The sequence below is a fragment of the Drosophila novamexicana genome, unplaced genomic scaffold (genome assembly GCF_003285875.2).
Source record: "Drosophila novamexicana strain 15010-1031.04,08,12 unplaced genomic scaffold, DnovRS2.1 tig00000644-arrow-pilon, whole genome shotgun sequence".
In the NCBI taxonomy this organism is placed as follows: domain Eukaryota; kingdom Metazoa; phylum Arthropoda; class Insecta; order Diptera; family Drosophilidae; genus Drosophila; species Drosophila novamexicana.
This window is the reverse complement of record NW_020824814.1, coordinates 1,694,319-1,721,899: the sequence shown is the minus strand read 5'-3', so window position 1 is coordinate 1,721,899 and position 27,581 is coordinate 1,694,319. Positions and strand designations below refer to the sequence as shown.

General features: G+C 40.5%; 4 protein-coding genes across 4 annotated transcripts; 2 read left to right on the top strand and 2 right to left on the bottom strand.

The window, feature by feature from the left end:
• The first annotated feature begins 94 nt into the window (after positions 1-94).
• LOC115762588 (multiple inositol polyphosphate phosphatase 1-like) lies at positions 95-9,580 on the top strand. Its single transcript, XM_030704875.1, has 5 exons — positions 95-234; positions 7,801-8,069; positions 8,136-8,372; positions 8,434-8,675; positions 8,735-9,580. Exons 2-5 carry the CDS (start codon positions 7,803-7,805, stop codon positions 9,387-9,389), a joined length of 1,401 nt encoding a protein of 466 aa, XP_030560735.1. The 5' UTR covers positions 95-234; positions 7,801-7,802; the 3' UTR covers positions 9,390-9,580.
• On the bottom strand, positions 5,958-6,686 carry LOC115762589 (cytochrome b-c1 complex subunit 10-like). Its single transcript, XM_030704876.1, has 2 exons — positions 6,536-6,686; positions 5,958-6,478 (listed from the first exon to the last, which is right to left on the bottom strand). Exons 1-2 carry the CDS (start codon positions 6,604-6,606, stop codon positions 6,352-6,354), a joined length of 198 nt encoding a protein of 65 aa, XP_030560736.1. The 5' UTR covers positions 6,607-6,686; the 3' UTR covers positions 5,958-6,351.
• Positions 9,581-10,188: 608 nt separating the features above from the next.
• On the top strand, positions 10,189-19,668 carry LOC115762711 (multiple inositol polyphosphate phosphatase 1). Its single transcript, XM_030705036.1, has 5 exons — positions 10,189-10,312; positions 17,023-17,291; positions 17,356-17,592; positions 18,167-18,408; positions 18,484-19,668. The coding sequence occupies exons 2-5, from the start codon at positions 17,025-17,027 to the stop codon at positions 19,130-19,132; spliced, it is 1,395 nt and encodes a 464-aa protein (XP_030560896.1). The 5' UTR covers positions 10,189-10,312; positions 17,023-17,024; the 3' UTR covers positions 19,133-19,668.
• Positions 15,288-15,963, bottom strand: LOC115762712 (cytochrome b-c1 complex subunit 10). Its single transcript, XM_030705037.1, has 2 exons — positions 15,813-15,963; positions 15,288-15,745 (listed from the first exon to the last, which is right to left on the bottom strand). Exons 1-2 carry the CDS (start codon positions 15,881-15,883, stop codon positions 15,619-15,621), a joined length of 198 nt encoding a protein of 65 aa, XP_030560897.1. The 5' UTR covers positions 15,884-15,963; the 3' UTR covers positions 15,288-15,618.
• Positions 19,669-27,581: the final 7,913 nt, after the last annotated feature.

Genomic DNA, 27,581 nt, shown 5'->3' with positions numbered 1-27,581 from the left:
ATCAGACCATCTGCTGCAGCTGACAGAGAGAGAGAGAGAGAGAGAGAGAGCACGATGTCGCCATTGCTATAAACGGTCGTGCGCTGCGCTCGTCGTCTCAGTTTAGTTTTGAACGCGTTCGCGTGCGGTTCTGTCAGCTCGTCGCCCGTTTGCCGTCGCCCGTTTGCCGTTTACCGTTTTTGCGAAACGGTTAAGAAATCCGTTAAACCGTGCAAGCGCTTCTCTCGACTGCAGGTCTGTGTGTGTTTTTTCTCTCCCTCTCTCTCTCTCTCTCTCAGCGTCGTTTTTGTGTCGCATTTCTAAAATTTAATAATTAAAAATTGCTTAACGTTAATATGCACTTAAAAATTCATTGCAGCTACAGCTCAATTGAATAACACATTTATTTATATATAGTACACATTGTCTTTCTCTGACTGTTCCTCAAGTGTAAATGTAATTAAAAAGAGAAGAAAAAAAACAAAACTTTTGTTGATTTTTAAACAAAATTGCTGTGAAAAACCTGTTTGGGCAGTCGTTCATTAATAAAAGTTATATAATTGATCTCTTATTGACACGACACAAGTTAACACGAATAACAACGTTTCGAATGACAACATTTGGAATGACAACATTTCGAATAACAACATTTCGAATGACAACATTTCGAATAACAACATTTCGAATGACACTTCGAATAACAACATTTCGAATGACAACATTTCGAATGACAACATTTCGAATGACAACATTTCGAATGACAACATTTAGAATAACAACATTTCGAATGACAACATTTCGAATAACAACATTTCGAATAACAACATTTCGAATGACAACATTTCGAATAACAACATTTCGAATGACAACATTTCGAATGACATTTCGAATGACAACATTTCGAATGACAACATTTCGAATGACAACTGTTTTTCTGATGAGCTCAACAAAATACTCGTCCGAATTCCCGGTTAATTTTCTTTTGAGCCAGCTTTTTGCATATGAATGAAAACAGCTGAAATTTAATCGGTTTGGGAACATTTTGTTTCGTGTTTTTTTTTTGTTTTCTCAGCGTGTGACTCTTTCTGTACCCTTATTTAGGGTATCATGACTATGTCATGGAGTATGTAACGCATACGCTTTTTGTATAGGAACAATCGAAAGATTGCATTTCAGGCAGACAAGTGTTACTTACCCCCCGCCCCCGCCCCCTCTTATACCCCTCACACCCCGCTGACTATTGTCAACTTTTCTAGACAATTACTCATGCGCATAAACGCGCGCGTTTTGCATGCGTTTAAAACGCGCGCAATCAAAATAATTAGCTGGCACTCAAATGAATTAACAAATTCACAAAAAACAATGTGGAACCCTTAAATATTTGCTTGCATATGGACTTGGATAAGCGCGAGGCAGTGCAGCACGCGACTCCAACCCAAAGATTTAGATAGGCTGCCACAACTAATTAAACAAAGGTAATGCCATAGATAATATCACAGGTGTGAGCCCCTGTTGACATTGTGATTACCCATTAGAATGTTAAACAACTGGATTGCTGACTCTAAAACTGTAATTCCAAAGACTTTCAAACTGTGTCGAGTAAAAAAACCTACATAGTTCGAACCTAAGGGATTTTGTGATTGTGTAAGACGTTTATTTTCTGTATATTTCACGCCTTCATAAGCAGAAAGACGTTGAGAGGATGTTGAGAGGAAGTCAGAATATAGAATATATATAGATTTCCGACTTTATCAAGTTCCACGTAGTACGTTGTCCTTTACTTGAACTGAATGTGAGGGAATATTGAATCCAAGTTTCAAGTTCTTTGTTTCAATAGGCTATTTGGGCCTAAGCCAATATACTCCTTTGGCACTTGATAAACAGAGTATATGCTAATGCCTCTTGAGGTATGCCAGCTACCTGTTTTTTATCTTAAATTAAAAAAATAATTAACACAAAGAAAAACCATTTGTTTGTGCACTTAATTTGTAAATAGTTTCCATACATTTCACATTTGTCAGGTTTTTCATATTCTAAAAATTTCAAAAAATTTTCTAAATTTGTCAAAAATTCGCCGTTTCATGACTTTCTTGCCAGATATTTATTTTGTTTTGGCCACGCTGCCAAATAGACTTTTGGCAATAGACGCCAGTGGCAGTATCTGCACTTAACCTTAGCCAAGGGAGGAACCCCTCAACCAGTTTTAGGGGGGGGGGGGATGCCGAAAACAGCGTTTGATGTCAAACATTTGGTTTTTTGCTTTTTAATGGGAATTACTTAATATGCTTTTCGAATATATTCAAATATCAACATTCTACATAAAACACGAGCCCAGACGTGCCCAAATCGAAGAACCCTCCTCCTCCCCCTTCCCCCTCCCCCCACCCCGCTCCTCTCATATTTTATTTATAGGCTTTCCACGCAATCGCCTTTTGTTTTTGGCACAAGTGAATTTTTAAGTTTTAGTCATAATACCGAACGAATTCCATTGTGTCTAAGAGAACTTTTCGAGAATTCCAAGCGGCACCCAAAATGTGTGTGAGGAAATGTGCTTACCCTCCCTCCCTCCCTCCCTTGGCTATCTAAGTATACGCCTAAGGTCAACACACATAATTCTAAGTGGAGGGAGCGATCTTTCGCTTCTATGGGCCGCCTATCAGTATTTGTACAAGTGATAAATTAAATGTCTAATGCCACCGAAGAGCGAAGATCAAACCGAGCATTTGGGAAATGTCTGACATTTATGCGCCAGCTCTCTAATTTGAAATGCGCCAGACGCAATTCTCAATTACAATGGGTATCCCAAAGGGTCTCTCTGTCTATGTGTCTTGCATATTAACTAGGGACAACCTGAAGATTCTCAGCTGCGTCTAGACATGATTTTTGGTACTGAGGAAAGACTCTTCCGGCCGGGTATATCATATATTATATAATTCTTAACTATATATGTGCATGTCAATATCTAAAAGTGTTTACAAGCGATTTTATCTTGTGCATCATTTATGCTAATTGGGCTCTTAAAAGTCTCTGCCAGTAGCTGCTAAATTTTGCATATTTCCGCTAATGAATACACTCAGAGAAAAGGGGGTAGTTCTAAATTCTGAAGGAAAGTTCCTTCGACTATCTGCTTTGAATTTCAAGTACATTTCGTGTTAAAATTAAATACGAATCAATAATGTCGTAATTTAATCAAGTGGAAGCCGTCAACAAAAATAAGTTAGAGCTGATAATACTTGATTTATATATGAAGCAGTAAATCACTGAAAAAAACGAACATTTTTTTCGATTAGATCAAAATGCTTCAAATCAAAGCAAAACTTTTCTTAGGAATTTGCTGATTGAAAAGGTTTTTCTTACAAAAATGTTTTTAATTTTTCGAATTTTTTACCAAATTTTCAATTTTCTCCAAGTGTATTTGATTGCACTGCCATCTAATTGCTATAACTAAAGCTATTGTCAGCCAAGTGTCAAAGTTGACAAGCAGTTGCGAATTACGGGGCGTTTATTGTGCACTTGGCGTTTAAAAACGCGCGCGAAACGCGCACGAAACGCGAGCCACTTGCGTGTCTATCAATCCGCACTGCAAATACTTATCTTGCACTTATCTTTAAGCGCTTTGCAGTGTTGCGCAATCTTTCAAAGCTGCAGAGCGGCAATTCAACGTTCTCTCTGCTCGGAGCATATTTCTGGGGCAGGGTCACAAATCAATTAGGTTTCATAATTTTGGACACGAATCTAGATTGTTTTTTTGTATGGAAAATGAAAAAGATATGCATTTGATTTATGTTCCGCTTGGGAAGACTCAAACAGGGCAGGAAAAGCGGCACGAGGGCATTTTGGCAAAATTGTTGCAAACACATTTTCAGCGGAAAATCAGCGAAAAATTATTAAATGTCACGTTCGCATTAATGAAAACCTAAATAAATTCATAAATCAACGCGGAAAACAACTGCAAAATTTGATATAGATTAGAATTGGGCTATATATATATATATATATGTATATACAGAAGAGTAGAAAAAAATTACAAGAGTTTATATATTAAATAATAAATAATCCAGAATTTATATGAATTAATTGATTTTAAAGACATTGAAGACATTTTTATAATGTTGAAGAATGATATTTTCTTTATTTCAAGATCTTTTAAAGATCTGTATTGGAACCGATTTCGGATTATAGTAGGGTGGTTTACATTTAAAAGAAAAACATGGAAAATTCGAGCTCTACGAAAGCCAAAAACCAAGTACTCCCTAGAAAGTCACAACTAGAGATTAGTTCTCCAACACTTTCTATCAAGTATATGTATATGATATATTCCTTTGGAGTTCGAAGAGATCTCCTACAATGCATAAGTAGAGATCAGTTCACATAGAACTCAACCGTTCTTATCTGGAATATATATACCTCTCGGCCTCGAAGATGTCTTCTACAATAAGCTTTCTATATAGTTTGATATACCCTCAGTAAGAGTATAGAAAATGTGCCATAAAGCCATTTCAATGGCTATTTTAGAACACTTTTAGAACAAAAGCGATTTATGGAGTGAAGGGGCTAGCCAGGGTGCATGTGGTTTAGATTGTTAACTATAGCTATAAACAGATACACACCCACACACAAACACACACACACACACACATATATGGATCTCAAAGTGAGCTAAACAAATGCGCTGCAGTCAATTTGGAATTTTAATTTCGCATTGAGAAAACAAAGGCGACGCATTCAATTGCATGTGAGAACCGATTAAACGATGGGACCTTGAGGGGGGTGGAGAGGGTTAGGCTTGCGAATATTACATTGGCAATTAGACAGTAGTTCCTTGACAATACCCACCCCCTCTCAAGCCCATCCCTCATTCATGCTCTTGAAACTAACCAAATTGCGTGGATCTCACATTCTATTCAAAGATCTCGGAAGCAGCTGGCCTTGAGGAAATTGTTTTGGCTGACAACTGAAAGTTGCGCTTAGTTTCCAGACCTGCCCCTCTCCTTCTTCCGGGCCTGATCTTGCCCCCGCTCCGACGTGGCGCTAAATGTTGCACAATTGCATTAAGCATTGAGGCTGTAAAAGTTGTAAACAAAGGAGGCAGAAGGCAGAAGGCACAACCAGCAGCTGTTGTCTCTGCTCTAAATACTCTATAAATTAAATCTATGCAAAGGGTATCTTAAAATGTAGAATACATTTGAGGGAAACGTTTGTAAGACTCATGGAAAACAAAGCTAAATAAAACTTATATATATATATTTATTTTACTATTAATATGCTAAAGCTTCTCTAATATTGTTTTTATACCCTGAACCCATTAAAAATGGGTAGAAAGGGTATATTGTATTTGTGCGAAAGCCAAATGCATGTAACAGGCAGAAGGAAGCATCTCCGACCCCATAAAGTATATATATTCTGGATCAGCATCAATAGCCGAGTCGATCTAGCCATGTCTGTCTGTCTGTCCGTCCGTCCGTATGTATGAACGCAAGGATCTCAGAACTAGAGAAATTTTAGATGTAGATGCTCCTAGTTCCCGCGCAGATCGAGTTTGTTTCCGATAATCGATAACTTACTCCGTTTTCAAGCAATCGATAAAAATCGATATCGATTTGCTGTTTTTGGGCAATTTTGGTAAATAATAAGAGCTAGAGTCACCAAACCTGACATATAGCTTCTATAATAGAATATATATATGCATTTGATGTTGGAAGAAGAGGGTTCAGGGTATCCCCTAGTCGGGAGCACCCGACTAGAAGCTCTTACTTGTTTATAACTGTCTTGGGAATATTCTGTCAAAATTGTAGATTGCTGAAACTATTTTTGTTTTCTTCCTAATCAAAGCTGTCCAGAGCTTTCATTTAAATTCCTCTCGATTCGATCGGAATTTGTGCTTCGTTTTCTTAGTTCTTCAAATGTCACGCTTTGGCTTTTTCTAATTTCATTAACAAAACTCCATTTTCATTTAGTCGAAAAACTATTTGGTTTAATCTGATTTATTAGTCTTGAAATTTCCGCCTAGATTCGATTCTAGGGTATTACATCTTCGACCTTTGGAATATTCGTCTTAAATTTGTATATTTTCTATTTGCGGCTGCAACAACATTTACAAACATTTGGTTGTCTTTTTTTTATAGTTGTTCTTTCCCAGATTCTGTATATTTTGATTGGCATCGATTTATTTTCCTTTGCATTGTGGAACCAAAATGCATCACCAAAGTATAAGAAATGGTGTTTATGGTGTTTATTTAACTAGTTGAAAGACCTTCCCAAAGATGTCAGAAAACATATAAATATAGTATGGCACAGTTTCGACAGAGTCTCCGGTCCAAATATAGAAAACATATAAAGGTTTTATTTAGGTTTTTCTTCCAGGGTATTCAGCTATTTAGTCTCAGGCTTTGGGTACTTTGTGTTATAGAGCGGGATATAGTTCGTGATCAGACGCCAGTCTGTGAAGTAGATCAGAGCCAAGGCTCCAGCCATGCCAAAATAGCCAGCTGAGGGTATGCTGTGGGCGTGGCAAAAGACCTTAGACTATATTAAGACATTTCATACAGGTACTCACAAGGCCTTGGCCATCTCCTGCTGGCCCTTGGTCGGCTTGATCGCGCATAAGAATTTCTTGACATGATCCATGGCTCGAGTCTAGAATAATAAATGATAATTCGTAGGTCGTTAGAAATTCCGAGTTGAATAGACTGTAAAACAGTTTGTCAAAGTAAAGGCCTGCTATACGAACGAATTTCGAATTTAAGCTAGAATACCCTGTTAATATGTAAAAAGGGCATTATGGTTCTATCGAAGTTTATGTAATAGTCAAAACCATATATCTGGGATTTATATATTCTTGATCGGGAAGACAAGACGAGTTGATTCGACAACTTCTTCACTTTTTAAATGGCGATATTGAAACTTGCTTTTAAGGCATACTCAACAAATGAATGAGTTAGATTCTTAAAAACTTCATTTGGTAGCCCTTCACAAAATTGAGTAAATATACTTTGACTAGAGTATTGTGCTTAGGTATATGCATAAATTTTGCTGCTAAGTGCAAACCCCGAAATTTTCATAAAGATCGGACAATAAGCACCGATTGGAGGGAATTTGAAGGAAGTTCGAGTCTCTGCACCCGTAGCTCGACCCTGGCTTAAAGGTATCTTCTAGTCGGGCATACTAGACTAGAATCTTTTTCGTGTTTCCCCAAAGTCTGTCAATTAACTCAGCCATTGTGTCACCATCAAGCGAGCAGTCTATGAGGGGGGTTTAGGGGGGGATTCCACATTGGGAATAAATCAATTTGGATGCGGGTTGGCTAGGCCCCCGTCAAATGGGTCGTGTAAACAGAGCTACAAATTGAAACATTACATGGCCTTTTTTATGACAAACCCAACTTGTTGGGATGGAATGTCGGGGAAGGGGCTGGGGTGGTGGCAGTTATGCTGACTCAGGGCAGGTGGCAATGGAAAACTGCACCAATTTGTCAGTCGCAAAATCATTAGCCTAATTTCCAGGTGTTTGTATCTGCGTGTGTGTGTGTGTGTGTGTGTGTGTGCGTGTGTGTGAGCTGGCATTTTCTTTGGCTAAAATTCCGTTGGAATCTCTCGCAACTGGCCAACGTCGTGGGCCCTGCCCTTATTGTCTTGACTCAACTCCTTGGCAGAACAATTTAAATGCCACACCTTATGACCTGCCCCCATCTATCCGCCCGACCCCCCTTCAGCTGTCTATGTCCACATATGATACCTGGGCGACAGTTCAAGGATATCGACAAAAGGCTGGGCAACTTAAATTTGATGAGCTTTATTCCTATTCTCTTATTCCCAATTGCAGTCATGCGTCTGCTGCTGTTGCTGTTGCTGTTGACGGCCCTTCTGGCCGTGGCCCGTGCCCAGCAGGACTATTGCTTCGGCAAGGACACGGAGCGACTGCAGACGCGTCAGTTTAGCTCGAAGACAGCCTATCAGATTGTCAAGGGCACCAACATGGACAAGCAGTACCAGGTGCCCGGCTGTGAGCCCAAGAAAATATGGATCTTCCACAGGCACGGCACACGGCTGCCGACGCCGAGCACCATTGAGGCGGCACCGCGACTGGAAGAGGTAGGTTAACCCTGGTTACCCTGGCCCAACACCTTCTTTATGTACTCCTCCTGCTGATCTTTGCAGATACGTGATTTGATAGTGAATAACTATCGAGTGCGGCGTACCAAGCCCGAGACTGATGCCTTGTGCGATACGGATCTGACCGCCATCCAGATGTGGAAATGGAATACCAGCATCACAGTGGACATTGAGGAGTATCTGACCAGCCAGGGCTATGAGGATCTGCGCGGCACTGCCAAGCTCTATCAGCACTACTTTCCCACGGTGCTGCCCACCACATTCAACGACACCTACTACCTGGTAATATTATTGATAGTGTTGTCCTTGCAGTTCCTCCTAAAGCTTTTCGCCCTGCTTTCAGTTCCGTCACACGGACACACAGCGCACCACGGAGAGTTTCAAGGGCTTTGCCGAGGGTCTCTTTGGTGACAGCAATCTGGCCACTGCCGCGGATATACCCGAAAAGGATCTGCTGCTGCGTCCCTATGACTACTGCACGGACTTTAAGGATAAGAACTACAAGGGCGTGGGCTCCGAGTATCAGAAATATCGCACAAGCGCCATATGGAATAATACTGTGGAGGATATTACACGTCGACTTGGGTAAGTGTCCGAAGTTCCTGCTGTTACCCAGGATGAAACTAACCTTTCCACTCCGATAGCTTCACGGTTTTGGCCGAGGATGACATCAAGCTGATGTATGACATGTGCCGCTACGAGCAGGCCTGGCAGGTGGATCGGACGAGCGTCTGGTGCGGCGCCTTCTTGCCCGAGCATGTGACCGTCATGGAATACGCCGAGGATCTCAAATACTACTACGGCTCCGGCTACGGCTTCGAGGAGAACACACGCTTCAATTGCCGCGCCGTGCAGGACATGCTCTCCCGCCTGAGCAGTCCCGTCTCGCCCCATGTGGTGGCCTACTTCGCCCACTCGACGGGTCTGCAGACGCTGCTCACCGCGCTGGGCATCAACAAGGATGACATCCCACTGCGTGCGGATAACTACGACTCGATGACAAGTCGCCGCTGGAAGACCAGCCTGCTGGGTCCCTTTGCGGGCAATTTCGTGGCCGTGAAATACGATTGCCCGGCGGAGCTGGAGAAGGAGAAGGTCGTCTTCTTCCTCAACCAAAACGCCGTGGACCTAGACTGGTGCAAGGTGGGCCTCTGCAACTGGTCGGATGTGCTGGAGAAGTACAAAACCATCTCGGAGGCCAACTGTGATGAGTATTATTGCCGCTCCGGAGCGCCTGGAGTACGTGCCTCAATGCTGGTCAGCGCATTTATTGCCGCATTTGTCTACTTGATGCATTAGATCTGACATAGATTTGATCTAAATAGCGCAGGGATCTGGTTTAGTTTCTAATTGGGCTATGTTCAAAGTTCGTACCAAAAAAAAAAAACAGAAGTGATTCACGTATTTTCCACTAAATGTAAATTTTCTACTTTTAACAAGCACACTCTACACTGAAAAAAATAAAAGTGAAACAATTACACACACACAAATAAATAGATTTTTCCCATTAATTATTAAGTTCTGCTTGTGATAAATGAATAGATAGATAACAAATAAATAGCTTTATAAATTAAATTAAATAAATGATTCTATGAAAATTGAGCAGATTCTTTGGTTCGACTCGTATATATATATAATAATTGGTCGGATGGGAGCCCAGATTCAGATAGTTCCCATATACAATCTTGCTTGTTTTTCAAAATACTTGAAACAGCCTCATCTATAAGCAAAGCTACATGTAGCTCCCATAGGAACGATCGGTTAAGCATGAGCTCTTGCGTAATTGCACGTATCACCTTATTAGCCTGGTTAAATTTACCTACTATAGAGGTAATCCTCTGAAGTCCTTTTAAAATGCTAGGACTGCAAATGAAACGAAAGCCGCGAGCATTGTGGATCGTATAGTCGGGCAACTAATTAACATTAACATCACGATTGAGAGAGCTTAGATCTCTGTCGTTTTGGTCTCGCCTTTACCCTCTCTCTCTCTCTCTCTTTCTCTCTCTCTTTGGTCACACTGCTTGCTGCTCGCCATTGCTATAAACGCTCGTGCGCTGCGCTCGTCGCCTCAGTTTCGTTTTAGTCGCGTTCGCGTGCGGTTCTGTCAGCTCGTCGCGCGTTCACTGTTTACCGTTTGCCGTTTACCGTTTGTGCGAATCGGTTAAGAAATTTATTAAACCCAACGTGCGCATCTCTCGAGTGCATTTCAAACATTCAAATAGGTCTGTGTGGGTTTTTACTCTCTCGTTGCATTTGTAAAATCTACAACTTAATTGGACGCAACATTCTTTTAAATAGCACTCATTTGTTTCATTGTCTATAGAATGTCTGGCTGTACCTGAATAGTAAACGTAATTAACAATAGAACAAAACTATTGTTGATTTCTTAAACCGAAACCTGTTTCGGTTGTCGCTTATTAACAATCGTCTGAAATAAGAACTGTTATGCAATGAACCTGAGACGCCTTCGCGTCTCGCATTGACACGACATTTGATTTGACCAGCAAAGTTAACAACAACTTTTTTTTTTTCTTTTTTTCTGATGAGCTCAACAAATCTAATTTTCTTGTGAGCCGCCACCTTTTTGCATATGAATGAAAATTGCTGAAATTTGATGGGGCTACATTAATAAGTTTGGGAACATTTCGTTTCGTTTCGTGTCTCTCACCTCTTCTACCCTTACTTAGGGTATTACAACTATGCCATGGCGTCTAGAGTAGGGACTTGGGAACAATCGAAAGAAATTGAGTTACTCTAGCTTAGCTTTGTACACGAAGCCTTACTGTACTCCTAATAGATATCGTAAGGGTATAGATATTCTCCCAGCTTCTGTGGAAAATAGAGTTTTCTTTAGATTTTCGAAGCATTGCTATAGATCTATATCTAAGGTATCTAGCTTCGGCGTGTTTCTTCCTAGTTTCTTTGACCTCTTGTAAGCTGGTTTCTCTGGAAAGTTTTTTTTAGCCCAAGTCTAGGTTTTGGGATCTGTTCTTCATGTTGACGTAACATGGTAAATGCCAGCTGACAGCTGTTTCTGCCACCCCCACCTAACCACCCCCCTCTTATACCCCACACATGTCAACTATCTGAGGCAATCTTTCATGCGCATAAACGCGCGCGTTTAAAAACGCGCGCAATCAAAATAATTAGCTGGCACTCAAATGAATTAACAAATTCACAAAAAAACAATGTGGAACACTTAAATATTTGCTTGTATATGGACTTGGATAAGCGTAGAGTAAATAAATCGCGTTAACAAAACTGAGCCTGGGGCAAACATGTTTCCCCCCCCTCTCGGGAACAGATTTATGACTTGCCACGAGGCAGTGCAGCACGCGACTCCAACCCAAAGATTTAGATAGGCTGCCACAACTAATTAAACACGCTCAGTTCTTAGGCTCATTAAACAAGCTAGTCAAAAGACATGTTACAGTCGGGCGACAACGACTCGCAATACTCTGTTTTTGGTATGCTCACAGATTAATGTAAAACTTTCAGTTCAGAAAAAATTAGATATATTTTTTGTTTTTGGGCGTGGCTCGAAATGCCTTGCCCCAATCGTTAGCGAAGACCTGCAGCAATTTATGTGCCAACTGTGTGAGAAATATCTTTTGAGAGTCTTTCTTTTTGAGAAGAAATTTATGTAATTTTGCCCTCTTGCCACGCCCCCAGTGAACGTAGCCCTCTAATTTAAACAGTTTCTCTGACATGGATTTATGTGATTAAATATTTCAGGTTTCGAGTCTACAGACTCAATAGCGCCCCAATAAAATGGTGTTGGGACCCCTAAGCCCATATACAACTGTTTTCCCTTTGTGAACAGAGCATAAAAAACAAACTCTACAAGAATGTCACACAACACATTTGGCTCTGTGTGTGTGTGTCTTTGTGTGTGTGTTTGTTGTTAGCGCTTCGAGTGCCAGCTACCTGATCGCGTTCCGCTTTCGGGCCAACAGCAACTGCAACATGAAAATTGGTTTTCGAAAATGGGGAAAAAAAACACTTGTGTGGGCGCTGGAAAACCGGTTGGCTTACGTTTTTCTCGCCCTCGCTTAAGTTGTGAACAGTTTTCATGGTTTCCACATTTGTCAGGTTTTCCACATATCTAATATTCAATACGCAGGCGTTTTTCATAAATTTTCTAAATTTGTCAAAAATTCGCCGTTTCATGACTTTCTTGCCAGATATTTATTTTGTTTTGGCCACGCTGCCAAATAGACTTTTGGCAATAGACGCCAGTGGCAGTATCTGCACTTAACCTTAGCCAAGGGGGGAACCCCTCAACCAGTTTTAGGGGGGGGGGGATGCCGAAAATAGCGTTTGATGTCAAACATTTGGTTTTTTGCTTTTTAATGGGAATTACTTAATATGCTTTTCGAATATATTCAAATATCAAAATTCTACATAAAACACGAGCCCAGACGTGCCCAAATCGAAGAACCCTCCTCCTCCCCCTTCCCCCTCCCCCCACCCCGCTCCTCTCATATTTTATTTATAGGCTTTCCACACAATCGCCTTTTTTTTTGGCACAAGTGAATTTTCAAGTTTTAGTCATAATACCGAACGAATTCCATTGTGTCTAAGAGAACTTTTCGAGAATTCCAAGCGGCACCCAAAATGTGCTTAGCCTCCCTCTCTACCTCCCTCCCTCCCTTTCTCCCTTGGCTATCTAAGTATACGCCTAAGGTCAACACACATAATTCTAAGTGGAGGGAGAGATCTTTCGCTTCTATGGGCTGCCTATCAGTATTTATACATAGAGCTCTACAAGTGATAAATTAAATGTCTAATGCCACCGAAGAGCGAAGATCAAACCGAGCATTTGGGAAATGTCTGACATTTATGCGCCAGCTCTCTAATTTGAAATGCGCCAGACGCAATTCTCAATTACAATGGGTATCCCAAAGGGTCTCTCTGTCTATGTGTCTTGCATATTAACTAGGGACAACCTGAAAATTCTCAGCTGCGTCTAGACATGATTTTTGGTACTGAGGAAAGACTCTTCCGGCCGGGTATATCATATATTATATAATTCTTAACTATATATGTGCATGTCAATATCTAAAAGTGTTTACAAGCGATTTTATCTTGTGCATCATTTATGCTAATTGGGCTCTTAAAAGTCTCTGCCAGTAGCTGCTAAATTTTGCATATTTCCGCTAATTAATACACTCAGAGAAATGGGGAATTCTAAATTCATTTCAAGTACATTTTCTGTTAAAATGTTCGTAAGCATCTTGCATCTCTCTTCTTAAGAAAAAGAAAGATAACTACTTGTTAAATTCTCAATTTAAGTACAAAATATATTAGTTTGAGTACTTGTGTCTTGTTTCAAAGAATTTGCGGCTTCAAAAGTTCTTGTTTTTGGTTTAAGTATAATAATTTCGAGCTTAATTTTGAATAAACGAAAGCAAGATTATTTTTTTGAGTGTAGTGCATTGCACTCAGCTGCAAGCAGATAACTACAACCAACTGTCAAATTTGACAAGCAGTTGCCAACTTACCATCTTTCAGGGCTTTTGCAGTGTTGGATAACCCTTTACAGTTCAACGATCTCTCGCTAGAGACTATTTCTGGGGCAGGGGCAATCTGTGCGGCCATAACAAATCAATTAAATTATGATTGGACCCAATTTTTCTTTAGTTCTGAGTTGTTTTTTTTTTCGGGCAGTTCCAGTTCTATTATGATGTATGGTAACATACATATATTTGTGCCAGCTGGTAAAAAAAAATAAGATCTGTATTTGATTTATGTTCCGCTTGGAAAGACTCATACAGGGCAGGAAAAGCGGCACGAGGGCATTTTGGCAAAATTGTTGCAAACACATTTTCAGCGGAAAATCAACGAAAAATTATTAAATGTCACGTTCGCATTAAAGAAAACACAAATAAATGCATAAATCAATGCGGAAAACAACAGCAAATATGAAAAGCGAGATTTAAGTTATAAAACACAAAAAAACAAGTAAGAGCTTCTAGTCGGGAGCTCCCGACTAGGGTATACCCTGAACCCTCTGCTTCGAACATCAAATGCATATATATATTCTATTTTAGAAGCTATATGTCAGGTTTGGTGACTCTAGCTCTTATTATTTACCAAAATTGCCCAAAAAACAGCATATCGATATCGATTTTTATCGATTGCTTGAAAACGGAGTAAGTTATCGATTATCGGAAACATACTCGATCTGCGCGGAAACTAGGAGCACCTACATCTAAAATTTCAAGTCTCTAGCTCTTATAGGTTCTGAGATCCTTGCGTTCATACAGACGGACAGACGGACAGACGGACGGACGGACGGACGGACAGACAGACAGACATGGCTAGATCGACTCGGCTATTGATGCTGATCAAGAATATATATACTTTATGGGGTTGGAGATGCTTCCTTCTGCCTGTTACATACATTTGGCTCAAACTCAGAACTAAAGACTAGGGCTGGATACCCTTTCTATCAAGAATGTATAGGGTATCGCTGATGTCTTCCACAATATACATTGTCTATGGCTTATATTGTCCACGAGAAGAGTATAGAAAATGTATAATAAAACGATTTCAATGGCTATTTTAGAACACATAAAAGCGATTTATAGCTGTGACAAATTGTGGAGTGAAGGGGCTAGCCAGGGGCAGGTGTATGTGGTTTAGATTGTTAACTATGGCTATAAACAGATACACACCCACACACACACACACACACACACACACACACACACAGACATTTATGGATCTCAAAGTGAGCTAAACAAATGCGCTGCAGTCAATTTGGAATTTTAATTTCGCATTGAGAAAACAAAGGCGACGCATTCAATTGCATGTGAGAACCGATTAAACGATGGGACCTTGAGGGGGGTGGAGAGGGTTAGGCTTGCGAATATTACATTGGCAATTAGACAGTAGTTCCTTGACAATACCCACCCCCTCTCAAGCCCATCCCTCATTCATGCTCTTGAAACTAACCAAATTGCGTGGATCTCACTTGTGAAAGATTCTATTCAAAGATCTCGGAAGCAGCTGGCCTTGAGAATGGGGAAATTGTTTTGGTTAAGCAGCCGCCTGTTGTGTTTAATTGAAAATTGAAAATCGCCGCAGCTAATTGCGGCTGCCAGCGCAGCACTTAGTTTACATCCCCCCCGCAGCTGCCCCCGCTGTAGACCCTGCTCTGACGTCATGAATACAGCATGTTGCACAATTGACATACATCTGCTTTTATTAGCCTATTACATCGACGACCTCTAAGATATTCTACTAAAAGTTGTCTATTATCTATTTTTGGTTTTTTTGGTATTTTTGTTTTTGTTTTTCCTCAGCTGTTGCATATTTTGATTGGCATCGATCTATTTACTTTTGCGTATTCCCCAACAGAAATGGAATATGAAATGTGTTTTTCATTTTATGCTAGTTGAAAGACCTTCAACAAACTGTGGCAAAAACATATAAAAATCGTGTGGATAATATGGCACAGTTTCGGTAGAGTCTCAGAATACATTTAAACATTTTAGTTGAGCTTTTCTTCCAGGGTATTCAGCTATTTAGTCTCAGGCTTTGGGTACTTTGTGTTATAGAGCGGGATATAGTTCGTGATCAGACGCCAGTCTGTGAAGTAGATCAGAGCCAAGGCTCCAGCCATGCCAAAATAGCCAGCTGAGGGTATGCTGTGGGCGTGGCAAAAGACCTAAGACTATATTAATCAATTTCTGATAATTTCTTTAGGGTACTCACAAGGCCTTGGCCATCTCCTGCTGGCCCTTGGTCGGCTTGATCGCGCATAAGAATTTCTTGACATGATCCATGGCTCGAGTCTAGAATAATAAATGATAATTCGTAGGTCGTTAGAAATTCCGAGTTGAATAGACTGTAAAACAGTTTGTCAAAGTAAAGGCCTGCTATACGAACGAATTTCGAATTTAAGCTAGAATACCCTGTAAACAATGAAAATGGGTATTATGGTTGTATGCAGGTGTATGTAATAAGTAACGGATGCATTTATAACCCATAAATGATATACATATGTATATATTTTGATCGGGTGAAAAGGATGAGGCGATTTGGCCATGTCTATTTGTCCGTCCAATCCAATGTCGAAATCTTCAATCCAAAGCTTTAGCCTTATTATATACCATTCACGTAAGGAATCCAACATATTTTTTCGCTATCTTCTTCTTCTTCTGCTATAGATTTTTGTAGATATGTTTAGAAGGAAGTTCGAAAGTCTGCAACCGCAGCTACGTGCTGATTTTAAGGTATCTTCTAGTTGCGCATTCCAGACTAGAACCTTTTTCATGTTTCCTCCAAGTCTGTCAATTAACTCAGCCATTGTGTCACCATCAAGCGAGCAGTCTATGAGGGGGGTTTAGGGGGGGATTCCACATTGGGAATAAATCAATTTGGATGCGGGTTGGCTAGGCCCCCGTCAAATGGGTCGTGTAAACAGAGCTACAAATTGAAACATTACATGACCTTTTTTATGACAAACCCAACTTGTTGGGATGGAATGTCGGGGAAGGGGCTGGGGTGGTGGCAGTTATGATGACTCAGGGCAGGTGGCAATGGAAAACTGCACCAATTTGTCAGTCGCAAAATCATTAGCCTAATTTCCAGGTGTTTATATCTGCGTGTGTGTGTGTGTGTGTGTGTGTGTGTGCGTGTGTGTGAGCTGGCATTTTCTTTGGCTAAAATTCCGTTGGAATCTCTCGCTCTCTCTCGTAACTGGCCAACGTCGTGGGCCCTGCCCTTATTGTCTTGACTCAACTCCTTGGCAGAACAATTTAAATGCCACACCTTATGACCTGCCCCCATCTATCCGCCCGACCCCCCTTCAGCTGTCTATGTCCACATATGATACCTGGGCGACAGTTCAAGGATATCGACAAAAGGCTGGGCAACTTAAATTTGATGAGCTTTATTCCTATTCTCTTATTCCCAATTGCAGTCATGCGTCTGCTGCTGTTGCTGTTGCTGTTGACGGCCCTTCTGGCCGTGGCCCGTGCCCAGCAGGACTATTGCTTCGGCAAGGACACGGAGCGACTGCAGACGCGTCAGTTTGGCTCGAAGACAGCCTATCAGATTGTCAAGGGCACCAACATGGACAAGCAGTACCAGGTGCCCGGCTGTGAGCCCAAGAAAATGTGGATCTATCACAGGCACGGCACGCGGCTGCCCAAAACAAAATTCATCAAGGAGGCATCGCGGTTGGAAGAAGTCTGTTTATCCTTGATTGCCCAACTCAACACGGCTTTAATATGCGCTCGTTTGATCCTTGCAGTTACGTGATTTGATTGTGAAGAACTATCGCGTGCTGCATACCAAGCCGGATACGAACGCCTTGTGCCCAGCCGATCTGATCGCCATCCAGATGTGGAAATGGAATACCAGCATTACCGTCGACAAGGACGAGCATCTGACCAACCAGGGCTACGAGGACATGCGCGGCACTGCCAAACTCTATCAGCACTACTTTCCCACGGTGCTGCCAAACAGATACAACGACTCCTACTACCTGGTAAGATTTCTCGGATACGCTTAACGGTAATGTCCAGAATTGGGCATTACTTAAGCAGAGTTACGTACTTCCAGAAGTTTTTAAAGCCTTGAGGAGGGTATTATAAGTTTGTCGTGAAATGTGTAGCGCATAGAAGGATATATGTTCGACTCCATATATATATTCCTGATCAGTATCAACAGTCGAGTCGATATAGCCGATCTTTATGAAACGAAGTGCTTCTTTCTGTTGCACGCAGTATATATGTTGGAGCCAGCTGGATCGGTCTACAATATTAAATAGCTGCCATAGGAACAATCGATGGAAAAGTAGGTTCTTGTATGAGAAACTTTTTAGTTTATCAAGATATCTTGACCAAACTCGGTATTTATTAGTTTTACTATGCTCCTCATATATATGCAAAATCCTATTAAGATCGGACAACTATATCATATAGCTGCCATAGGAACGATCGGTCGAAAATTGGGTTTTTATATAGAAAACTTTTTTGTTTGTGCGTGCAGAAGATAGATAGATAGGTATTCTTGTCTTAAATTAGCTTTTGCCAGACTAAAGACTTTCTCGCTGCTTTCAGTTCCGTCACACGGACACACAGCGCACCACGGAGAGTTTCAAGGGCTTTGCCGAGGGTCTCTTTGGTGGCAGCAATGTGGCTACTGCCGCGGATATACCCGAAAAGGATCTGCTGCTGCGTCCCTATGATTACTGTCCGTTTTATAAGACCAAAAACTACAAGGGCGCGGGATCTGAGCATAAGAAATATCGCACAAGCGCCATATGGAATCAGACCATGGAGGATATTGCACGTCGACTTGGGTTAGTAACCGTATCCAGCATCAGCAGCTGCTGCTGTTATCCAAAACGAAATTAACTCGTCTTCTGCTCCAACAGTTTCAGAGTTTTGGCCGAGGATGACATCAAGCTGATGTACGATATGTGCCGCTACGAGCAGGCCTGGCAGGTGGATCGGACAAGCGTCTGGTGCGGCGCCTTCTTGCCCGAGCATGTGACCGTCATGGAATACGCCGAGGATCTCAAATACTACTACGGCTCCGGCTATGGCTTCGAGGAGAACACACGCTTCAATTGCCGCGCCGTGCAGGACATGCTCTCCCGCCTGAGCAGTCCCGTCTCGCCCCATGTGGTGGCCTACTTCGCCCACTCGACGGGTCTGCAGACGCTGCTCACCGCGCTGGGCATCAACGAGGATAAGGCCAAGCTGCGTGCGGATAACTTCAATGCGAATCGTCGCTGGAAGACCAGCCTATTGGGCCCCTTTGCAGCCAACTTTGTGGCCGTCAAATATAGCTGCCCGGCGCAGCTGGAGAAGGAGAAGGTCGTCTTCTTTCTCAATCAGAATGCCGTCGAGCTGGACTGGTGCAATGTGGGTCTGTGCAACTGGTCGGATGTGCTGGAGAAGTACAAAACCATCTCGGAGGCCAACTGTGATGAGTATTATTGTCTGACCGGAGGAGCTGCCCGTCATGTCTCAAAGCTGGCCGCCGCGATTCTAGCTGTTATTGTCTACTTAATACATTAGATTTGGCTTGGATCTGGCACAGATCTGGCAAGTATCCGGCGTAGATCTGACATCTATTTGGTAAGGAACTGGCTTAGATCAAGGGATCTGGGATATAGCTGTCATAGATCTGCCCCACACCTGGCAGAGATCTGTCGTATATCTGGCCAAGATCTGGCAAGGACCTGGCTTAAGTCTGGCAATGATCTGGCATAGTTTAGTTACTAATTTCTAATGTACAAAGTTCGTACCAAAAAAAAAAAAAAAAACATCAATAGAACATCGCGAGGAGCTCGCTTTAAGCTGCGCTGGAGGCATTGAAGTATTTTTTCAATTAATGTAAATTTTCTACTTTTAACGAGCACATCCAACACAGAAATTCGAGAAAAACTGACACACACACATAAATACACACATGAATAGCTTTTAATTAATTATTAAACTCTGCTTGTGGCAACTAAATACAAAGTTAACAATTAAATAGCTTTATAAACTATGTAATTAAATGATTCTAAGTAAATTCTGAATTGTCTTTGCACAGGATAATATAATATGTAACATCTAGATCTTCGAGCCCATTAAGTATTTATTTATATTTAAACTACTCTGTCATATAACTGCCATAGGAATAATCGATAAAAATTGAGTTATTGTGAATGTTGGCAACATTTTGCTCGATTGCAGGGATCACCATACTAGCCTGGAAGCGTGGGAGATTGACTCCGTTATATGTTTAGTATGCAGCAAGCAGCAAAAACAAAAACTGCAAGCATGACCGGGAGAAGTAATTTACATGGCAGCGCCTTCACGCCATTGGTCGAAACGCCTTTGATCCCGTTGTCTGAGAAGCAAGCAGTATGAATAATGAGAGAGCGCGTAATTGTGTGCTCTTTGTTGTTAGTGTATTAGTGTGCATGCCGGCTTAAACTCTGCGCGAGCTTAATGCTGCAATTTAGTCTGTGCTTATCTGTGCTGTTGATCGGTCGTGTAATGTGCGCGCATATATAAAATCGTAATTAAATAAAGTTATATACATAACATAGTGTTCAATGTGATTAGTTTGTGCCGTGTGTGTTTGTTATCTGCCCAATCAGTTAACTCCGCTTCTTCCAACCGTTGTAGTACTCGTCGTTTAATGTTTGGCGCTGAGCTTTTCCACATAAAACAAATTGGAGCGCATGTTAACAAAAAGAGAAAGAGAGTAAGAGGAAAGAAAAGAGAGCCTGCTCTAAAGGTAAGCGGCGTGATTTTTGCTTAAACTAGCCAGAATGGATATAGGTTTCCCGTTTTATGCATTTGCAATGCGTACTTTAATTTTTTAATGAATTATGTAAAAAATGCCTGATCAGCTTCCATCCCATAAGGTACATACATATATGTATGTACATATATGCATATGCATAGATTTGCGTATGAACGACCAATTCGATGCTTTTGGTTTGTTTGTTTGCTATGGCTAACTGTGTCTTTCCCTATTCCTCCTTGCATGCTTTTTTTCAAATTCAAAATAGTATGTTGTTGCTGAAATGCTATCGATAGTTTGCTATCGCACGACTGCACGTGTTTTGTGAATGGCAAAAATCAAGCGAAAAGTGTGGTAGCGCTTTTGCTATGTGGCAACGCCGCAACGTTTGGCGCGCGTATTTGAAAACTTGAGAAATGTAAATCAAATAAATGTAATCAAATAAATATTGTAATGTGTAGTAGTAGAATACGTATTTCCCCTGTGGCTCCTTTTCTTAAAGGTTCTGTCAATTTTTTTTGTAAATAACGGCCAAAAAATGTTTGTGAAAGGCAATTTCAATTTGTATCAAAACACGATTTTCACACAACTTTAAAATTCGCTTAACAAATCCTTTTTGGGGCATGAAAAACTGTGAGTTGGGGCGCACATTTTGAGCCGTCACGTGCTTCCTGTTAAATGTTCTAATGATGCGTATTAGACCAGACTAAGTGCCACTCATAAGTGCCGCACACGCACCTGACTTTGGTTGCCTTTGACATGAGTTTTACCCAACATGCGTTTTTTATTTCACATCTTAGTTGCTAGTGGAGCTGGGCACACGCCGTTGTCAGGGCAACCAGCTGACGCACCTGCCCGCCCACCTGCCCCCTACACACGCCGTAAGCTCAAGTCCACGTGAGCCTTGTTGTTTCTTGCCTCTGGCCCAGCACCTGCCTCTGCTCCTGCTCCTGCCTTGTTGCCCAACCAACGTGTCTGTCCTAAATTTGTCTGTGTAGTGGTGCGACCCAAAGTGCTTTATAGTTACTTAGACGTGATGAAGAGTGTAGGGGGGCAAGTAGGCTTCTGTACATGTTTAGATGCCCAAAAGCTGGCATGTTATCTTTGCCAACCCCATTTTTCGGCTATTTCTGCACAGTTTTCATTAGCCTAATACAGTCCAGACCAGCACCAAGAGCTGGCACAAGTGCATAAATCAGCTTTCTTATGTTTCTTATGTTCTTGTGTTCGAGCCAAGTTCAAGCCAATTCTCACAAAACTTTATAATTCTCAAGTGTATCAACTGTTGAAGGGGCCAACAGCCGCAGTTTGTTGCGGATTGCTTCACAATTGGCATTAATTTGAGCGTATTTCTCTACGTTTGCATTGGCTTATGTTGATTTGTCTTGAAATGTGCAACGCCTGCTAAAAGTAAACATCTTCGAGCCCAAATATATCTCAACCACATCAGACAGCTATATAATATAGCTCTATTGGAAGAATCAGTTGTAAACTGACTTATTTGTACCACAAACTTTTTTGTTTTGCTGAGCTACACTAACTTCACTATTTCCCCAACATATTCACAAGCTCGCAGCAAATCGGAATATATCTCTTATAGGAACAATCTTCCGGTTAGAGAGATTTCCCACTTCTTAGAGCTAGAGACTTGAAATTTTAGATGTAGATGCTCCTAGTTCCCGGACAGATCGAGTTTGTTTCCGATAATCGATAACTTACTCTGTTTCCAAGCATATCGATAAAGATCTTTATCGATATGCTGTTTTTTGGGCAATTTTGGTAAATAGTAAGAGCTAGAGTCACCAAACTTGACATATAGCTTCTAGAATAGAATATATATATGCATTTGATGTTGGAAGAAGAGGGTTCAGGGTATCGCCTAGTCGGGAGTTCCCGACTAGAACCTCTTACTTGTTTATAGTTTTGGATTAAGCTAATGTGCGCTCATTTGGAGCGCAGTCAGCTATAAATTAACAAGTTTTTTGGGCAACTGCAAACGAGGCCTGCCTTTTCCACCGCCTGGTCACATAACCAAGGGCTACCCTTTGGACAGGAAAAAAAGGTTAAAGGTAACAGACAGAGCTGACTGTGGCCCGGGTAAGCTGAGCCGCTTTACGGGGAAAACGATTCGCTTTGACTCTGTGTAAACCGAAGCTGAAGCTGGCTTTGAAGTTCGTTCAGCTCGTTATTGGTTAATTATTAGGCTTCCAGCCTGGGCCAAGTCAATGGGCCCATATTGTTGCCTCTCCGGAGCCTGGCCATAAAGGCAGCCGCACAATTATGTGAATTTCGTATTCAACAATTTTGTACAATGCACGCTTCGGCTTACATAATTGCTCAAAAATCTTGTTAACTGGCTGACAAGAAATTACAAAAAAAAAAATAGATGAAAAATTGACTTGATTTTCGAAGAAAATTTCGCAGGCTTTTCGTTCAGTAAGTTTTCAGCATTTGGCCAGGTGCATACACACAAAACTAATAAGATTTTTCATTCATTCACACACACTCACACACATTCACACACACACACATACTCACACACACAACAAGCACAACCATTTTTCATTTCGACACATTTTTAGCTAGATGCAAAGCCAGGCTATACGTTATAAAATGGCATGAAGCCTGGCCACAAAATTGTGTAATTTGAGGTAGATTTAGGCTATGTACCTGTACAATAACAACAACAACAAACACACATCGTAGTAGCTGTTAGTTTGGGCCAATTTGTGTGCCAGTTTTTTGACCAACAGAAAGAAAAAAACATTACTTTTAGCTGCTGTTTTTTTTTTTGCGCTCGTCTCTCGCTTTAATTAAGTTTACATGTTTGTTGACATTCGCCAGATACAACAAGTTTATGTTGTGATAATCATTTTAACAAGCCCACAGAAAAGTTGGTCGCTGGTTCGAATCCATGCCGTTCAGCTGGCCTACCCTAATTCCTCAAACATATTCCTCATTAAAACATTCTAATTTAATGAAGACACACAGCATTAACTGTATATACAAAACTGTTTGTTCTGACTAACAGCCGGGCTATAACCGCTACTATCCCATATAGACATGGGTCAAAATTTTCCACCCCATAACTCGGTCAAAACTCAACCGATTTTCACGAGGTTTGGGTTTTTCATCATGGTTTGGCCTCTAAATCAACTTTGCATTTAAATCTGGGAACATATTTTTTGGTCAAAATTCATGTAAAAATGAGACCCTCAAATATCCTATGTAGACATAGGTCAAAATGTCCCACCCCCATAACTCGGTCAAAACTCAACCGATTTTCACGAGGTTTGGTTTTTTCTTCATGGTTTGGCCTCTAGATTAATTTTGCAATTAAATCAGGAAACATATTTTTTGGTCGAAATTCATGTAAAAATGAGACCCTCTAAAATCCTACGTTGACATAGGTCAAAATTTTCCACCCCATAACTCGGTCAAAACTCAACCGAATTTCACGAGGTTTGATTTTTTCTTCATGGTTTGGCCTCTAGATCAACTTTGCATTTAAATCTGGGAACATATTTTTTGGTCGAAATTCATGTAAATTATTACCCTCTAAAATCCTATGTTGACATAGGTCAAAATTTTCCACCTCATAACTCGGTCAAAACTCAACCGATTTTCACGAGGTTTGGTTTTTTCTTCATGGTTTGGCCTCTAGATTAATTTTGCATTTAAATCTGGGAACATATATTTTGGTCGAAATTCATGTAAAATTGAGACCCTCAAATATCCTATGTAGACATAGGTCAGAATTTCCCACCCCCATAACTCGGTCAAAACTCCACCGATTTTCACGAGGTTTGGTTTTTTCTTCATGGTTTGGCCTCTAGATTAATTTTGCATTTAAATCTGTAAACATATTTTTTGGTCGAAATTCATGTAAAAATGAGACCCTCAAATATCCTATGTAGACATAGGTCAGAATTTCCCACCCCCATAACTCGGTCAAAACTCAACCGATTTTCACGAGGTTTGGTTTTTTCATCATGGTTTGGCCTCTAGATTAATTTTGCATTTAAATCTGGGAACATATTTTTTGGTCGAAATTCATGTAAAAATGAGACCCTCAAATATCCTATGTAGACATAGGTCAGAATTTCCCACCCCCATAACTCGGTCAAAACTCAACCGATTTTCACGAGGTTTGGTTTTTTCTTCATGGTTTGGCCTCTAGATCAACTTTGCATTTAAATCTGGGAACGTCATTTTTTTTCGAAATTCATGTAAAAATGAGACCCTCAAATATTCTATGTAGACATAGGTCAAAATGTCCTACCCCCATAACTCGGTCAAAACTCAACCGATTTTCACGAGGTTTGGTTTTTTCTTCAAGGTTTGGCCCCTAGATTAATTTTGCATTTAAATCTGGGAACATATTTTTTGGTCGAAATTCATGTAAAAATGAGACATTCAAATATCCTATGTAGACATAGGTCAGAATTTCCCACCCCCATAACTCGGTCAAAACTCAACCGATTTTCACGAGGTTTGGTTTTTTCTTCAAGGTTTGGCCCCTAGATTAATTTTGCATTTAAATCTGGGAACATATTTTTTGGTCGAAATTCATGTAAAAATGAGACCCTCAAATATCCTATGTAGACATAGGTCAGAATTTCCCACCCCCATAACTCGGTCAAAACTCAACCGATTTTCACGAGGTTCGGTTTTTTCTTCATGGTTTGGCCTCTAGATCAACTTTGCATTTAAATCTGGGAACATAATTTTTGGTCGAAATTCATGTAAAAATGAGACCCTCAAATATCCTATGTAGACATAGGTCAGAATTTCCCACCCCCATAACTCGGTCAAAACTCAACCGATTTTCACGAGGTTTGGTTTTTTCATCATGGTTTGGCCTCTAGATTAATTTTGCATTTAAATCTGGGAACATATTTTTTGGTCGAAATTCATGTAAAAATGAGACCCTCAAATATCCTATGTAGACATAGGTCAGAATTTCCCACCCCCATAACTCGGTCAAAACTCAACCGATTTTCACGAGGTTTGGTTTTTTCTTCATGGTTTGGCCTCTAGATCAACTTTGCATTTAAATCTGGGAACATAATTTTTGGTCGAAATTCATGTAAAAGTGAGACCCTCAAATATCCTATGTAGACATAGGTCAGAATTTCCCACCCCCATAACTCGGTCAAAACTCAACCGATTTTCACGAGGTTTGGTTTTTTCTTCATGGTTTGGCCTCTAGATTAATTTTGCATTTAAATCTGGAAACATATTTTTTGGTCGAAATTCATGTAAAAATGAGACCCTCAAATATCCTATGTAGACATAGGTCAGAATTTCCCACCCCCATAACTCGGTCAAAACTCAACCGATTTTCACGAGGTTTGGTTTTTTCTTCATGGTTTGGCCTCTAGATCAACTTTGCATTTAAATCTGGGAACGTCATTTTTTTTCGAAATTCATGTAAAAATGAGACCCTCAAATATTCTATGTAGACATAGGTCAAAATGTCCTACCCCCATAACTCGGTCAAAACTCAACCGATTTTCACGAGGTTTGGTTTTTTCTTCAAGGTTTGGCCCCTAGATTAATTTTGCATTTAAATCTGGGAACATATTTTTTGGTCGAAATTCATGTAAAAATGAGACCCTCAAATATCCTATGTAGACATAGGTCAGAATTTCCCACCCCCATAACTCGGTCAAAACTCAACCGATTTTCACGAGGTTTGGTTTTTTCTTCATGGTTTGGCCTCTAGATTAATTTTGCATTTAAATCTGGAAACATATTTTTTGGTCGAAATTCATGTAAAAATGAGACCCTCAAATATCCTATGTAGACATAGGTCAGAATTTCCCACCCCCATAACTCGGTCAAAACTCAACCGATTTTCACGAGGTTTGGTTTTTTCTTCATGGTTTGGCCTCTAGATCAACTTTGCATTTAAATCTGGGAACATAATTTTTGGTCGAAATTCATGTAAAAATGAGACCCTCAAATATCCTATGTAGACATAGGTCAGAATTTCCCACCCCCATAACTCGGTCAAAACTCAACCGATTTTCACGAGGTTTGGTTTTTTCTTCATGGTTTGGCCTCTAGATTAATTTTGCATTTAAATCTGGGAACATATTTTTTGGTCAAAATTCATGTAAAAATGAGACCCTCAAATATCCTATGTAGACATAGGTCAAAATGTCCTACCCCCATAACTCGGTCAAAACTCAACCGATTTTCACGAGGTTTGGTTTTTTCTTCATGGTTTGGCCCCTAGATCAACTTTGCATTTAAATCTGGGAACATATTTTTTGGTCGAAATTCATGTAAATTATTACCCTCTAAAATCCTATGTTGACATAGGTCAAAATTTTCCACCTCATAACTCGGTCAAAACTCAACCGATTTTCACGAGGTTTGGTTTTTTCTTCATGGTTTGGCCTCTAGATTAATTTTGCATTTAAATCTGGGAACATATTTTTTGGTCGAAATTCATGTAAAAATGAGACCCTCAAATATCCTATGTAGACATAGGTCAGAATTTCCCACCCCCATAACTCGGTCAAAACTCAACCGATTTTCACGAGGTTTGGTTTTTTCTTCATGGTTTGGCCTCTAGATCAACTTTGCATTTAAATCTGGGAACATAATTTTTGGTCGAAATTCATGTAAAAATGAGACCCTCAAATATCCTATGTAGACATAGGTCAGAATTTCCCACCCCCATAACTCGGTCAAAACTCAATCGATTTTCACGAGGTTTGGTTTTTTCTTCATGGTTTGGCCTCTAGATTAATTTTGCATTTAAATCTGGGAACATATTTTTTGGTAGAAATTCATGTAAAAATGAGACCCTCAAATATCCTATGTAGACATAGGTCAGAATTTCCCACCCCCATAACTCGGTCAAAACTCAACCGATTTTCACGAGGTTTGGTTTTTTCTTCATGGTTTGGCCTCTAGATCAACTTTGCATTTAAATCTGGGAACATAATTTTTGGTCGAAATTCATGTAAAAATGAGACCCTCAAATATCCTATGTAGACATAGGTCAAAATGTCCTACCCCCATAACTCGGTCAAAACTCAACCGATTTTCACGAGGTTTGGTTTTTTCTTCATGGTTTGGCCTCTAGATTAATTTTGCATTTAAATCTGGGATGATTGATGATTTGGCCTCTAGAATTCTCTAAATCTGGCAACATTATTATTGTTTTTCGCTTATGTCCGATATGTTTTAAACCTTTTTGAAATCTTTACT

What these genes read in the sequence shown, in the direction of transcription:
- LOC115762589 (XM_030704876.1), bottom strand. Translation starts at nt 6,606, where the DNA reads ATGGATCATGTCAAGAAATTCTTATGCGCGATCAAGCCGACCAAGGGC. An exon ending in CAGGAGATGGCCAAGGCCTT is followed by an intron (nt 6,479 to 6,535) that starts GTGAGTACCTGT and finishes CCACGCCCACAG; the next exon opens with CATACCCTCAGCTGGCTATT.
- LOC115762588 (XM_030704875.1), top strand. Translation starts at nt 7,803, where the DNA reads ATGCGTCTGCTGCTGTTGCTGTTGCTGTTGACGGCCCTTCTGGCCGTG. An exon ending in TCAACGACACCTACTACCTG is followed by an intron (nt 8,373 to 8,433) that starts GTAATATTATTG and finishes CCCTGCTTTCAG; the next exon opens with TTCCGTCACACGGACACACA. An exon ending in GATATTACACGTCGACTTGG is followed by an intron (nt 8,676 to 8,734) that starts GTAAGTGTCCGA and finishes CCACTCCGATAG; the next exon opens with CTTCACGGTTTTGGCCGAGG.
- LOC115762712 (XM_030705037.1), bottom strand. Translation starts at nt 15,883, where the DNA reads ATGGATCATGTCAAGAAATTCTTATGCGCGATCAAGCCGACCAAGGGC. An exon ending in CAGGAGATGGCCAAGGCCTT is followed by an intron (nt 15,746 to 15,812) that starts GTGAGTACCCTA and finishes CCACGCCCACAG; the next exon opens with CATACCCTCAGCTGGCTATT.
- LOC115762711 (XM_030705036.1), top strand. Translation starts at nt 17,025, where the DNA reads ATGCGTCTGCTGCTGTTGCTGTTGCTGTTGACGGCCCTTCTGGCCGTG. An exon ending in AGGCATCGCGGTTGGAAGAA is followed by an intron (nt 17,292 to 17,355) that starts GTCTGTTTATCC and finishes TGATCCTTGCAG; the next exon opens with TTACGTGATTTGATTGTGAA. An exon ending in GATATTGCACGTCGACTTGG is followed by an intron (nt 18,409 to 18,483) that starts GTTAGTAACCGT and finishes CTGCTCCAACAG; the next exon opens with TTTCAGAGTTTTGGCCGAGG.